This window comes from Hibiscus syriacus, unplaced genomic scaffold (assembly GCF_006381635.1).
Source record: "Hibiscus syriacus cultivar Baekdansim isolate YM2019G1 unplaced genomic scaffold, ASM638163v2 tig00110584_pilon, whole genome shotgun sequence".
Taxonomy (NCBI): domain Eukaryota; kingdom Viridiplantae; phylum Streptophyta; class Magnoliopsida; order Malvales; family Malvaceae; genus Hibiscus; species Hibiscus syriacus.
The window spans coordinates 415,912-430,366 of record NW_024062792.1 but is presented as its reverse complement, the minus strand read 5'-3'; the positions used below and the strand labels follow the sequence as shown (position 1 = coordinate 430,366).

General features: G+C 33.0%; 2 protein-coding genes across 2 annotated transcripts; one reads left to right on the top strand and one right to left on the bottom strand.

The window, feature by feature from the left end:
- Positions 1-1,555: 1,555 nt before the first annotated feature.
- Positions 1,556-6,933, top strand: LOC120133529 (peroxisome biogenesis protein 12-like). Its single transcript, XM_039150099.1, has 10 exons — positions 1,556-1,765; positions 2,107-2,212; positions 3,463-3,611; positions 3,843-4,092; positions 4,455-4,564; positions 4,751-4,825; positions 4,924-5,010; positions 5,543-5,629; positions 5,957-6,094; positions 6,593-6,933. Exons 1-10 carry the CDS (start codon positions 1,658-1,660, stop codon positions 6,662-6,664), a joined length of 1,182 nt encoding a protein of 393 aa, XP_039006030.1. The 5' UTR covers positions 1,556-1,657; the 3' UTR covers positions 6,665-6,933.
- Positions 6,934-7,165: 232 nt separating this feature from the next.
- Positions 7,166-8,676, bottom strand: LOC120133530. The gene is made up of 4 exons (XM_039150100.1): positions 8,515-8,676; positions 8,358-8,437; positions 7,431-8,263; positions 7,166-7,349 (listed from the first exon to the last, which is right to left on the bottom strand). Exons 3-4 carry the CDS (start codon positions 7,731-7,733, stop codon positions 7,269-7,271), a joined length of 384 nt encoding a protein of 127 aa, XP_039006031.1. The 5' UTR covers positions 7,734-8,263; positions 8,358-8,437; positions 8,515-8,676; the 3' UTR covers positions 7,166-7,268.
- Between the last annotated feature and the right edge of the window lie 5,779 nt (positions 8,677-14,455).

Genomic DNA, 14,455 nt, shown 5'->3' with positions numbered 1-14,455 from the left:
GAGTTTTTCAATCGAGCTCAAAATCGAGCTTTAATCGAGCTTGAGTCTCGAGCTTGAATCGAGCTCTTAAATATTTTTTGAGTTCAAGCCTTTTCGAGTTCGAGTCGAGCTTGAAAATTTTAGGCTCGCGAGTTTTCGAGTCGAGTTGAGCTTACATATAAAGTTTTCGTGTTCGAGTCGAGCTCGGCAATACTCGAGCTCGACTCGGCTTGTTTACACCCCTAGTCGCGCAGACCACGCGTAGACATTAGGCTTCGCATACTGTTTGTTTTTTAGAAGACAGAAGCTCTTCAAACGTCTGCGTGAGCTTTTCTTGGTGCAGATTTGGTTTTATGTCTTCAAAGGTCTTCAAATATCTTCAAGAATAATTATAAAATATAGTTATTTATTAAAATAATTTTAAATAATTTAATAAGGTTATTTATTTTAAAATAATTTATTTTAAAAAATTTATTGTAAAATAATTATTTTAAAATAATTTATTATAAAATAATTTATTATAAAATAATTTATTTTAAAATAAATTATTAAAAATGGATTGATTTATTTTGAAATAATTTATTTTAAATAATTTATTAGTATGGATTGATTTATTTTAAAATATGGATTGATTTATTAAATAATTTATTAGTATGGATTGATTTATTTAAAATATAGATTGATTTATTTTAAATAATTTAGTATGGATGATTTATTTTAAATATGGATTATTATTATGTAGTTGTATGGATTGATTATTTTAAATAATATATTAGTATGAATTGATTTATTTTAAATAATTATTTGTATAGATTATTTATTTTAAAATATGGATTGATTTATTATTTATTGTATGGATTAATTTATTTTAAATAATTTATTAGTATCGATTGATTTATTTTAAATAATTATTATTATTTAGTTGTATGGATTGATTATTTTAAATAATATTAGTATAATTGATTTATTTAAATATGGATGATTATTTTAAATAATTATTAGTATAGATTGATTTATTTTAAAAATGGATTGATTTATTATTTATTGTATGGATTGATTTATTTAAAATATGGATGATTATTATTTATATAGATTGATTTTTTTAAATAATTATTAGTATGAATTAATTTATTTTAAAATATGGATTAATTTATTTTAAATAATTTATTAGTATGAATTGATTTATTTTAAAATATGGATTGATTTATTTTAAATAATTTATTAGTATGAATTGATTTATTTTAAATAATTTATTTGTATAGATTAATTTATTTTAAAATATCGATTGATTTATTATTGTAGTTGTATAGATTGATTTATTTTAAATAATTTATTATATGAATTAATTATTTTAAAATATGGATTGATTTATTTTAAATAATTATTATGTATTATATGGATTATTAATTTTCAGTATTATAAACTAAAATTATTTAAATCTCACATACGTTAAAAATTAAATAGTCTTCTTCTTACAAAATACAGACTTTTAATCTACCTCTTCTACTATAAATACCTACAAATATAATACACAGACTACAAACTTTTTAACCCTACAAAAACAAACATCACCTAAATTAATAAATATTCTTCACCAAAGAAAAGAAGCTGCTGGTGCGCCAAATCAAGATACCGGTAGCTGGGAAGTTTCAGGCGAAGAGATTAGCAGAAGAAGAAGATGTTGTTTCAAGTGGGAGGACAAGGGACTCGTCCCACCTTCTTTGAAATGGCTGCAGCTCAGCAACTCCCGGCTAGTCTCCGTGCAGCCCTAACTTACTCAATCGGGGTCAACCTCTATCTTTTTGTCTTTACGTTTGAAAAAAAAAAGATTTTTTATATATTTATGAAACACCCATTTTCGTTTTCCTTCTTGATTTCTCAAAATTGTTCAGTTTTTCTATAAAATTTGCCTATTCAATTAGTGGGTCAATCTTAGTTTTTCGTTAAGATGAATGAAATAAATTGATTATTTTAGTTAATTGCCTTGGGAGAAAGCTTCAGTTTGTAGATTGATTTTAGTTTTTTATTTTCAGATTGCTTCAATGACTACTGTTTTGTGTGGCTTTAATTATTGTTATTATAGCTACTGGATATTGAATATTTTGAGGTTTATTCGTGGATTGATAGGTATTGGCATTGAGAAGACCAATTCTGCATAAGGTGTTAGACTATGAAGATGAATTCTATGCTTTGCTGATGTTGGTTCTTGAGACGCATAGCTTACGAACTACAGGTTTCCTTCTGCTTTGATTTTCTCTTAGTTACTTTATTACTTAAAAATCTCTTTTCTAGGTATTTTTGTTCAGCATGTACGTGAATCTTCCTATTTCCACGCATTCTTGATAGTGTTTTCATGTACCCTGGTTCTAGTTTTCTTCCAGATTACATGTGTTCTTCTAAACTTTAATGCTGCCTCCGATTTCACTGGTTTTGTACTCTGTGTTCAATTTATGTGTGGAGTTACTTTTAGTTTTCTATTGTGCCTCTGTGAACTATGGATCTGTTTTTTGCTTCTGTGATATGAATTCAAAGGAATTGTAATGAATTTTATTGAATTCTAAAAAATAGTAGCAGATTTAGGAAAACAGAGGAGAGAAGAAGCAAACAACACTTAACAGAATGCATTAATAACCCCTCATTACCCTTTCCTATCTATAATACCCAAACAAGCATAACTAACTACACATAGTCAGCAAGCCTCTGTGGATGATGCCTCTCACGTTTCCTGGCTTGACTTGGCTCGTGCTGAGGTGGAAGCTGACTTGGCAGTTGGCATTGAATTCATAACATTTTGTGTGAAATATAATGTAATCTTTGATAGTGGAGAAGGTGTTGAAAATTGTTCAGTATGTCTTCATTCTGTTGAGAATCTGTTCACCCATTGAAATTTATTCCCTTCCATATGAAGATGTTGAATGTCAAGATTGTAGGGAGTAGGAGAATAAGCAGAGACGGAGTCATGTATGGAAATTTGTGGTAATTTAATTCATTCTGGTTTTCTCAATATGATATGTAGAACTTAAATTTCATAGCTTGACTCTGCTCCATGATCTCACTTGTCCAAAATGAGTTGTAGCAGACCATCATTTTTTTTGAGAGAGATGTAGCAGACCATCATTAGATGTAACATACAGGACACTGTTTCCGTTACTTAAACATTAATGAACCTTAACCACAAGCCTACAACTAACATGTTTGCTTCGTGGAAGGAGGTAGCAGCACATGGTTTTTTCCCCTTTTTTCTTTTTTTCACCCTGAGAAAACATGGTCATTTTATGTATACGAGAAAGTAGATAAGCTATCATTATTATCCCTTTATGGAATTCAACATCTGTTTCTTAATTTGGAAGATTATAGTAATGTCCATTATATGTTGTTTGCAGTGTTTGGGTGTAAATTTTAATTTAATTTTGTTAGTTGCAGTTGGAAGATGTATGTTTGACTAGATGAGACTCATTTTTCTAATATAACATTCTTATACAGATGCTTCTTTCGCTGAATCTTTATATGGCTTGCGGAGGAGAGCAGCAAAAATAAGAATAAAACAGGCTGACATCCGATCAAAGAGTAGTGATGGGATCCAACACTCTAATCTAGAAAAGCGTCAAAGAGTTCTCTCAGTTGTATTTTTGGTAGAATTCTGCATCTATTTTTCTTTTCTTTTTTCCCCCTTGTTATGATCTTTTACTAACCTTATGAACAAATAATCTGCAAATGTTCTTTTGTAGAAGAACATATTTTTTTGTAAAACATTACTTTAGGGTATTGACAGTTTGAACTCATTTACATGCTCTATCACCAGTTTCCCTCCAACAACCTTTGTTAGATGCAGTAGTAACCTCTGGTTTGCTATGTCTTTCTAGGTTGTTTTGCCATACCTTAAGTCAAAATTGCACTCAATTTATAACAAAGAAAGGGAAGCCAGGCTTCAAGCAAGTTTATGGGGTCCTGGTGATGAAAGATTTGAAGATATCGACTACTTTGTTGAAGGGGAGGCCTCTATTGCTTCAAGAACATCAACAGAAGCAGAAACAACAATAAGAACCCAATTGGCGAAGAATATTCAGAAAATTATAGGCTTATGTTATCCATGGATACACGCTACCGCTGAAGGTGTGTTCAGATCTAAGTAATCATTTTATATCCATGATTCCATGTTTTCAATAATGAAGGCAATTTATTAATCTAATCATTGTGCATGGACTACCATGACCTAAAGTGGAACTTGTGATTGAGAAGGCTAGGGGTGAGCAATGATATGTCGTGATCGCCAAGTAATAAGTTAAAAATTAAGTTGTGGTTGCCAAACATGGAGCTCTCATTTGTGTCCCCATATTGTAGGTTTTCTAATTTTCCACAATCATATTTATATGATTCTTTGAAATAGCTTTGAATGACCATTATCTGTTTTTGACCATGCTTTGGTTGGAACTCAAGATACATGCGTTAATCTAATATCGACATTTGTGGGGCAGGACTAACATTTACTTATCAACTTTTATATCTGCTGGATGCAACTGGGTTCTATTCTGTTGGATTACATGCACTTGGGATTCATGTTTGTCGAGCAACTGGACAAGAATTGGTATCAGATTTAAATATAATTTATGTTCTCTTACTGCATGTTTTATTACACTAATATACATGGTGCAGTATTTTTGTTGCTGCATGCTTTTTCCACACCCTCATAACATGCAGACTTCTTCATTTTGCTCTTATTTATATGATATATGCACACATACTCAGTATACTTATTTTGATGCCAAGATAGATGGATACTTCCTCTAGAATTTCCAAAATTCGAAGTCGTGAGCGCGAGAGGCTTCGGGGGCCTCCATGGGTAAAGGTATGTTTCTCTAAATGTTTTAGTTAGGATTGTTAATCATATCTAACTTTAGCTAATGCTAAAGTTAGCATACTCATTAGACAATATAATACCTGCAGGCGGTACAAGGAGCTTTGCTTAAATGTGCATATGTGGTGCTGGACTATGCACAAACTGGTTTAATCGCGGCAGTGTTCATCTTTAAAGTAAGTGTAGTTTACTGGTTATCAATTTTTTACCACTTGGGGTTGAGGGATGCTATATTATCGTTAACTATAATAACTATATCTGAAAAACATATTATATGCAAAATATTTACGGATAGTACATTCTTCTAAGCAAAAATATGTAATAGCTGGACCAAACCAAACTAAACCAATCAGTTTCTTATTTGCTTTAGGCCAAAACAGTGAGCCCTACCAGAATGTCATGATGACTCATAATCTTTTCTTAAACTCTTGTAGTGTTGCTTTAACCTACATTCACTTTTGGATTTCTATTTAACTTGGTTATAAAATAAAAAAGCTGCATGCTTCTATTGAGGTCTAATAATTAATATCAATAAAATCTGACAATTCTTAACGTTGTCATCCTTTCCAAAGTTTTTGCATGTTAACTTCTTTTTTGCTATGCTTTTTTTTTCTTTTTTTCTTGAAACCTGTATTTTCATTTAACAGTCAATTTTATTTCTGGAAATAGTAATGGAATTCGTTATGATTTCCTTTTCCATAATCATAGATGATGGAATGGTGGTATCAATCTGCTGAGGAGAGAATGTCAGCTCCTACTGTGTATCCACCTCCTCCGCCACCGCCACCCCCAAAGGTGAGAAATTCACCTCTCTGCTTCCTCACGTATACTCACCCACACACAAGCAATTCCTCATAATTTATTTTAAGAAAGTGGAGAATGGTTTATGAGCTTGTTTATGTACATATGTTTCATTGTATAAATTGATGGATATATTAAATCAGTGATATTCATCAAGGATATGATGGCATTGTTTCTTTTATTGCATTGGTCATAAACTATGCAACCATTTGAGGATTTTGGCAGCAGTTCCTATTTTATCAAATATCAATCAGAAAATAGAAGAAATAAGCAAGGAAAGCTTTTGTCACCCTTTTGCTCAACCAAATATTTCACTTGCAGGTAGCCAAAGATGGGATCCCCTTGCCGCCTGATAGAACAATCTGTCCATTGTGCTCACAGAAGCGCACAAATCCATCAGTAGTTACAGTTTCAGGATTTGTCTTCTGCTATGCTTGCATACACAAGTATGTTTCTCAGGTCTGGCCTTCAAACCCTATTTGGTGAAACCAAATGATTTTTCTTTTCACAGTTCAGATATGATGATATGTGGTTGAACTTGCCAAAATGGCTTCATAGGATGTATGAATTACTTTTTGGAAGGATACCCTTTTATCATGTCATAAAATTGACAATTCATATTATCCTTGTTTCATCTGTTCCAATCTTAAGTGAAACTTCAATATGTTTTATTTAGCTGTTGATGAGAAACAATTTCTCTCATATCCAACTTCAAGGACACCCACTTCTTAAAACCAAGTTTTCATGCATTTACTAGATTTAGTTGTTTTTACTAGTTTATAAAGGTTATTTGTTATAAGCTTAGACCATGCAAGGTTCAGTGAAAAGAATCATGTATGTGTAAAATTTGATTATCCATGTTGATTTTCATCTTTTGTTCTTTTCTGCTAGTAGTTTATTTCTTTATTTTTAAGCTTGAATAACTTATTTGATTTGTGTTGTATTTCATTGTCACAGTATAAGCGCTGCCCGGTCACATTAATGCCAGCAGACATCGACCAGATAAGGCGGCTCTTCCATGATATGTAATATCCTTGCCGGATATAATGTATGTAAATTAATCCATGATAGTGTATGTAAACCTGCCAAAGGACAGAGAGCCAAGACGAGCACAACGAAAATAATGTAGGGAATTCATTGTTTTCTTGCTATATTGTTGCCATTATTTCTGTCATTTTTGAAAAGACAATTTTATATAAACGTTTAGGTAGCTTTGAAACTACAAACATCCAACCATGGTCAGTCACCATTTGTACACCAAAACAAATCCATTTACAGAAATCTTTAAGTTCATCTTTAACATGTAGCACATTAAACGTATTATTTTGCCTGGGTACTTGCTTAAGGGTGCAATGGAAAATCTTGGTCCAGGATAGATTTGATGATGAGGTTTGGGATCCATTAGCCCTAAAATAGTTCAATAATCAGATTCATTGGTGGAGGAAAATCAATATTATTTTGCTATTAAAGCAGCTCAAATTATGTAGACATCCAAATCAGGAATCAATTAGAGAGAATTCCAAGAGGATGTTCAGTTCTTCACTAAATCTAATGCTTTCACATAATAAAACAAATCAAGCAACAAAAAAATGCATATCAACAGAAACATTCATGAGAATGCAGCAGATGCATGCTATACTCCTGCAGTCCCTATATCCAAAGCTCTCTCCAACCTTGCCTCAAATGGTATAGCATTCCATTTCGGTCTCTCTTCCTGCACAACCAAAGTATTTATCCTTCCACCATACATGTAAAATGTATACATGAGAATCAACTGAAAACTCAATTCGTATACCTGAATGTTTCTGCTGCTTGTTATCGGTGTTCCTTTGTGTGGAGAGCTTGAATCAGCATCCATTATCTGGCCGGTACGATTCCAATAGCTCCCGACAGTCCCAATGATAGCTGTTTCATCGGTCCTCTGGCTCTTGCACTCCCTGGGAGTAGATGTGGAATGTTGTTTAAGCTCTTCCAGGGCTAGTGCTCCTAAAACAACCCTATCTTCATAGCTTCTAGGTGAATTTGTTTTCAGGGATGCTGCTGAATTCCCAACTGAATTAGTACTACCCTTCGTATTCGGTGTGTTTTCAGGTCCCATTAACCAGCTAGAAAGACTTGTATCAACAGCAATTTCTTGCCCTACCAGCTTCTTCCCATTGGAACATAGTCTCGAACTCGGAGTTCTGAGCTTAAAATCAGAACATTGCTCCACATTGATGTTCTCCTTTTCTTCATCCTTCACTGGTAAGCCTGCTTTTGCCTTCACTCCTTTCCATTGAGCAAGATTTTCAACAGGATTCAGAACTGATTGCTTTCATCCTTCTCATCTGATTCAACTTCACAAACATGTTTCCTGGATTCGATTGACAACGAAAACAGCGACTCAGATGTCTCTTCCATGTCCAATTGTGGCTCATTGTTAGCCTTTCCCTGATATCTATTGTTTTGAGACTTACAAACCACAGCCGAAGCACTCAAATTCAAAACACAAGATCCACTTCTTTTTACTGTTCCTTCGATCTCCTTATCAGATGATTCAACAGACAATTCATCATGAGTCTCCACATTCAAATCTAAAGCTACCTGCTTTTTACCACTGTTGTTCTTCAATAGTTCCCTAGCTTCTCTCTACATGAATTGACATGAAACAAGAAACTCAACACATGCATGAATTAACATTAGTAATCAAGAAAATAAAGGCCTGAAACTGGACTGCCATTACTTCTTCACTATGATGGGGTTAAAGGGTTTCCAAAAATCTCCTTCCTTACTATATCGAACAGCTTCATTGGCTTCGGGTTTCTGTGTTGAACAAATTTATTCAAATAAAAAAGAAAAACCCAAGAATTTTATAAGCTGAAAGTGAAGAGAAAGCTAACCTGATCAACAGAGGAAGCTCCATCGACTAAATGCTGGTGTTTTTTTTGTTCTTGGAAGCAGAAAAACAAGCAAGAAAAGAGCAACCCATTATTAGCCTGATCGACTTCTTTCAAAAAAGTTCACTTTAATCTCTCTTTCCCAACACCCTTTTGAAGAAAATCGTCTTCTTGGAGAGTGACAGATAATATAAAATCAATGCAAGAAAAAACTAAGAGATCGGTCAATGAATGTGAAGAAGATAAAGACTTGAAAAATATGATCGTTACTGCTTGTAGGTTTAATTATTACCCAGTCCCTGTACTCTTCGAATGTTCCAGAGTTCAATCCCTCTACTTTTAGTTCATATTGATAATATTGTTAATAAATTTCCTTCAAATTTAAATGCGTTTAAATATTTTATTTAGAAATTAAAATCAAACTGAAAGAATATATTCAAATTTTAATAAAATAAATCAACAATTTTATCATTGGAATTTAATTTTTTTTAAATCCAACAAGAAAAAAAACTAACACAATATGAAATTAAAAATAAGCATGCTAAATTTTGAAGGTCTGAAGAGTACAGGGAGTGGAGGCATAATTAGACGTTTGAAGTTAAGGCAGGGATTTGGCACTGAGATTAATGCAACTGTTGGGTTTTCACTATTCTTGAGAGTTCTTTAAATTTCAATTTTGTGTTTAATAATTGGGAGATGTGTTGGGTAAAGGCAATAATAATGGATAGGGATGGTAAACGGGGTATAATTTCATGGATTTCGTACCGTACCCGCTTCAATTGGGATGGGGATGGGTATAACTTTAGTGAGTAGTGGGCGGGTGTGGATTTAGAAAGTGGTATCCGTCGTGGGTAGTGAGCGGGTGTGGATTTAGAAAGTGGTACCTGTCGCAGGTAGTGGGTGGGTGATGAGTTTGAGACCTTACTCGCCCCGCATCCACCCGCCCACTAAATATCTATTAAATTTTGGATCATTATGAATTTAAGTATAATTTTAGAGTCTAATTTATAAATCTTAATATTGTATAAGATATAACTTATACTTTAACCAAATATTAGGGATAAAGGGTTGTTTGTTTACTTCAGAATGATTAAGCGTTGAATGATTCAGAGGCTCTGTATGAATTAACTCTGAATGTGACATGTTGTTTGATAATGACTTTGAATCATTCAGAATGTACTTCTGTGCTGAATAATTCAACAATGCTTTGTTGAATCAGTCAGCACTGAATTATTCAGAGGTGCGAAACAAACACATTGAATGCTGAACGGTTCAGCATTTAGCGCTGAATGGTTCCATTAAAAGGCAAACAAACAACCCCTAAGTTTATGAATCAATTTTTTTTCTTTCAAACCTCTCATGCTTTGCTTGCTGGTTACTGCGCCGATATTATGGTAGTTCTTCTTCTCTAAGTTTCAAACTCTGGTCTCCAGCTCATTCAGATGCACATTCTTCCTCTTCTTTACTCTGATCTCCTCTACGGGTAGTAGAGTTGTATGTCACCTTATACACAGATCCAAAACCACCTTCCCCAATCTTGTTTGTTGCATCGAAGTTGTTTGTAGCCGTTTTAATTTGTCGTAAGGTGAATACTCCAGTTTTCATATCTAATCCTCTTAGTTCTGTTCAAGATACAAGGCCAATAGTCAATACTCAGTTATTTTGATTTGGATATTCTGTTGAATCTAAGAGCATTCATATATTGATTTTGATTTTTAAGAAACGTGTTATATGTACGTATATTGAATTATTGATTTTGGTATTCTTCTGAATTTAAGTGCATTCACACATTCTGCTGATTTTGAAAATTATGAATAATTTATGCATTATAATTTGTATAATCATGCATTGAAAAACAAAAACATCTTGAAAAAAAGAGCCCAAAACCAATACAACTTAGATTTGATTTTCTTTTTCTGGATTGGGATAATGCAAAGGTAAAGATCCAAACACCGGGCTATATTTTACGCATCTTGGATCATTTGCTTAGATTTGTGTAAGCTTTTTTGGTTGCTGGTGTGGGGAAAGAGATGAAATCATGTTTTAATTTTGGGTAAGTGAAACTTTATTATAATTAGAAACAGGTGCAACAACAAACAAATAGTCACTAATTAAATAACTCAGAGAAAGTTATGTCCATAATATTTTTACAACTCAAAGAATGGATTTGTTTAGGTGTCTATCCAGCATTTGTAATTCTTGTCGCCTTAAACTCCTTTTTTAAAGATAAGAATGATTCAATAGAGTCTTTCAACCGTCATTAAACTTCTTTTGTACGAACTGGTAAGGCGTGTCCACGCCTTAATTGCGACTTATTCTGCGATAGCTCAGGATGAATAAGTCGTGCCTAAGCCTTATGCGAAAACCTCCTCTGGTCTTCGAATATAGTCCAATTTTTTTTTTTTCGAGTTTTCGGATAATCCGAACTTGGTTTTTTATCGATCCGTATCCGATCCGATAATCCGAAAAAATTTCGGATACCCCGATCCTAACTATCCGAAAATTGAAAAACGGATCGAGTATCTGAATTTTTGGATCGGATCGGATTTTTTTGCACACCCCTAGCTGTCAGACGGGTCTAGCCGGGTACGTCTCAAGTTGGGTAGTGGGTGTGGGGATGGATTTGAGAATGTATCCGCGTGGACGGGTGTGGATTTGAAAAATTTTACCCATTATGGATTGTGGGCGGATGGTGGATTGGAAAATATTATGTGGGTATGGGGATGGGGGAGGGGGTATCTGCACCCGACCCACCCGTTTGCCATCCCTAATAATGGATCCATCTCTATCAATTCCATTCAATTATTCTTACCTTTTTCGTAGGAACCCTTCATTCAATTTTGTGTTTATTGTTACCTTTATCCAACATAAACTTATATAAATATCAACATAAAGTTTTGGTCGAATGAGTAATGTAATACATGAACTTTCAATTAGTGTAAAATTTTGATGGGTTGTTGAAGATGAAGAAAAATATAATAGATAAAAGCAGTTATTGTGATAAGTATATCAATCAAATAAGATGATTATTGAAATGATTAAAACACTTGTGACAATAAGTGACAAAGTCATTACACCAACAACTAAGATGGTCGTGATTGAGACAATGAATTGTTCTAGATCCTCGAATCGTTGACCTTCATTAGTTGTTGGAGGAGGACATGTGTGATGAAGGTTGAAATTATAAACCTTGTAGACACAGGCACGCAGCTGTAAATAATGGTGAACCATTTATAAGAAATATATATATTGATCCTTGGAGTGGCCGAGTTAGAAGGTGTCGAGAATGGGGAGAATGTGAAACCACGTTAGACAGTTGCTCTTGAGCACATGATGTGTGCAACAAGAACTTGCAGGTTTACCAACCATCAATTTGCTGATTGTATGTATTTGGTTATCATTGCCTGCAGATTGATAGCAATAAGTTAATGCATTGACCAATGAACAATTTGTTGCGGGATACGGCTATCGGATAGAGCAAAATCGCAACTGATAATTTGAGAAAATAAAAATGAAGATAAAAGAGACACAAAATTTACGTGGAAAACCCCTGAATAATATAGGGTAAAAACCACGGGTAACGGTAGAAGAATTTCACTATGAGAAAATAAGAATTACAACCTCTCTCGATCTACCAAGGAGAAAACAATGATAATTCTCCCTTGATAAAAACGAGAAAACAACTCCCAAGAAACTCTCTAAATTCTCTCTAGTATTGGAAGAAAGCTAGAATGCTTTGGGATGGTTTTGAAGCTAAATGAGCTAGGGTATTTATAGTTGAAGCTTTAAGGACTAATTTGTAAATATCCTAAATTATAATGACTAATTACATAGTTTTACCATCCAAAATTTTCAACAATTTGGTGGCCAAATTTGACCAATTTTGTCACCCCATTAATGCCACCAAATTGTCACCCATAATGATGACAATTGATGCAATTTGGTTTGCCAATTTTCAACATAATTTGGTTATTATTTGATGGCTTTCAACTCGATCCAACCCTATTGGATTGAGTTTTAAAAAAATATATTGGTTTTTATGTGAGTTTTTACCTTATGAAAATACTATCCGATTCGACTCAATAATAATATAATTCTACTTTATATATTTAGAGATAATTGTAATGATTCCTCTCTTTATATTATTTTTTTCAATTAGATCCCTATTTTTATCGAATAAAATTAATATTTTTATAAATATATTTATTTTGGGTCAGGTCGGGCAAGATTCGGGTTTTTTCTCAAAAAGGTGGATCTAGTTCAAATCAGGTGAAGCTACTCTAAATCCGAATCGAATTAAGTTTCGGGTGAAAACTATATATTTTTTCATATCATATAAGATTGCCAAAAACTTGACTCTGTTTATCCCTAGTTATTATTATTACTCAAATTATATCCCACTCACCTAATGAGTTAAAAATTAAAATTTAAATTAATAAAAAAATACAAAAATAAATGAATTAATAAATAAATTACATCGGCCTCACCTAATGAGTTAAAAAATAAAATTTTAAATTAATAAATAATATAAAAAATAAATTATATCGCACTCACCTAATGACTCAGCTCTTCCTATGAGACTTGAGAGTATTATTCATGAAAGTGCTCGCCTGTGCATTATGGTTAGTCGAGGAGTGGCGGACAAAGGAGAATTTCAATACAATCCATCACCCCAGAGTTGACAGAGATGCTCGTTGGAAACCTCCACCAGACGGGTGGTTCAAGCGTAACGTTGATGGCCCTAGAAGGTTTGGACTATAGTACGTGCGGTGGCATCCTTGGGGATATGGGTGTCAGGTTTTGCCAAGCCAACTGCACACTCTAGATGCTGAGGTTAGGGGAATTCTAGAGGGTCTGCGTGTTGCTTGAGACCTTGGGATAAGGATGGTGATAGTGGAGACGGACAACAAGGAGGCTATTGCATTGGTCTCTAAGAATCTAAGACTACGAGGAATTATAAAAAAAAAATTATAAGTTATTTTATTTTATATTCCAAAATTAAATTAATAGATTATTATAAGCCAAATTATAGAAGGCTTGTATATAAAATAGTTTTTTAGATAAGATTGGTATATAAAGTTAACTCTAATTATAAGTTTAAATCTCAAATAATTTTTTTAGTTATTTTATTTAAATATTTATAAAATTATGAAAAAAATAAGAGAACCCCTATTCTTGTTTATTATATTTTAGTTAAAGAATTTAAGAAGTATTTGTTAAAAAAATTCAATTGAGTCCTTACCCAAAAAATGCTTTCAATTGAGTTTTTATAAAATAAAAGTGGGCCCAATTGTCTTCCATTAATTAAAAAAAATCAATTAACTTCTTCTATCGACGATTTTCGTTAATTAATTAATTAATTTTGACTTTTAATTAACAAACAAACTAATATGAAGATAACAGAGCAAGTTTATTTAACCGGTTGACCATGCTGCTCATCTCTGTTCTCTCATATTCTCTTAGGTCATGAGTTCTAGACCTATTAAGAGCAATCCTCTTCCTTTCACTAGAGTCCTCATTCCCCTCCTCTCTAGGTTCAATTAGAATTAGATTTAAAATTTATCAAAAGAAAACTAATATAACGATAACACGAATGTATGAAGGAAATCTAGTAGTGCCTGATCGGAAAATGGTTTATATTCGATACGTATATACAAGGATAAAACTACATGGGTGCTTGGAAGGGCTGTTGCTCCCTCAAAATTTTTAGTATAATAATATTTTAAGTCTTTTTTTTAGTTTAAATATTAATTAAATAAGACTTTTGTATCTCCCAATTTTTATATTTAAATACTTAATAAACTATTATTTTTTATATAAAACTATTTTTGTCTCACTTTAACATTTGATCCCAGCTCCATCCGTGCGTAGGCGTATAGTGGGGCTATTGAGCTTGCCTGGAAATTCAGGAAATTGCAGCATTAGTCCAAGTGATAACTAAAGA

What these genes read in the sequence shown, in the direction of transcription:
- LOC120133530 (XM_039150100.1), bottom strand. Translation starts at nt 7,733, where the DNA reads ATGGGACCTGAAAACACACCGAATACGAAGGGTAGTACTAATTCAGTT. An exon ending in CAAGCAGCAGAAACATTCAG is followed by an intron (nt 7,350 to 7,430) that starts GTATACGAATTG and finishes TTGGTTGTGCAG; the next exon opens with GAAGAGAGACCGAAATGGAA.
- LOC120133529 (XM_039150099.1), top strand. Translation starts at nt 1,658, where the DNA reads ATGTTGTTTCAAGTGGGAGGACAAGGGACTCGTCCCACCTTCTTTGAA. An exon ending in CCCTAACTTACTCAATCGGG is followed by an intron (nt 1,766 to 2,106) that starts GTCAACCTCTAT and finishes GTGGATTGATAG; the next exon opens with GTATTGGCATTGAGAAGACC. An exon ending in GAGCAACTGGACAAGAATTG is followed by an intron (nt 4,565 to 4,750) that starts GTATCAGATTTA and finishes ATGCCAAGATAG; the next exon opens with ATGGATACTTCCTCTAGAAT.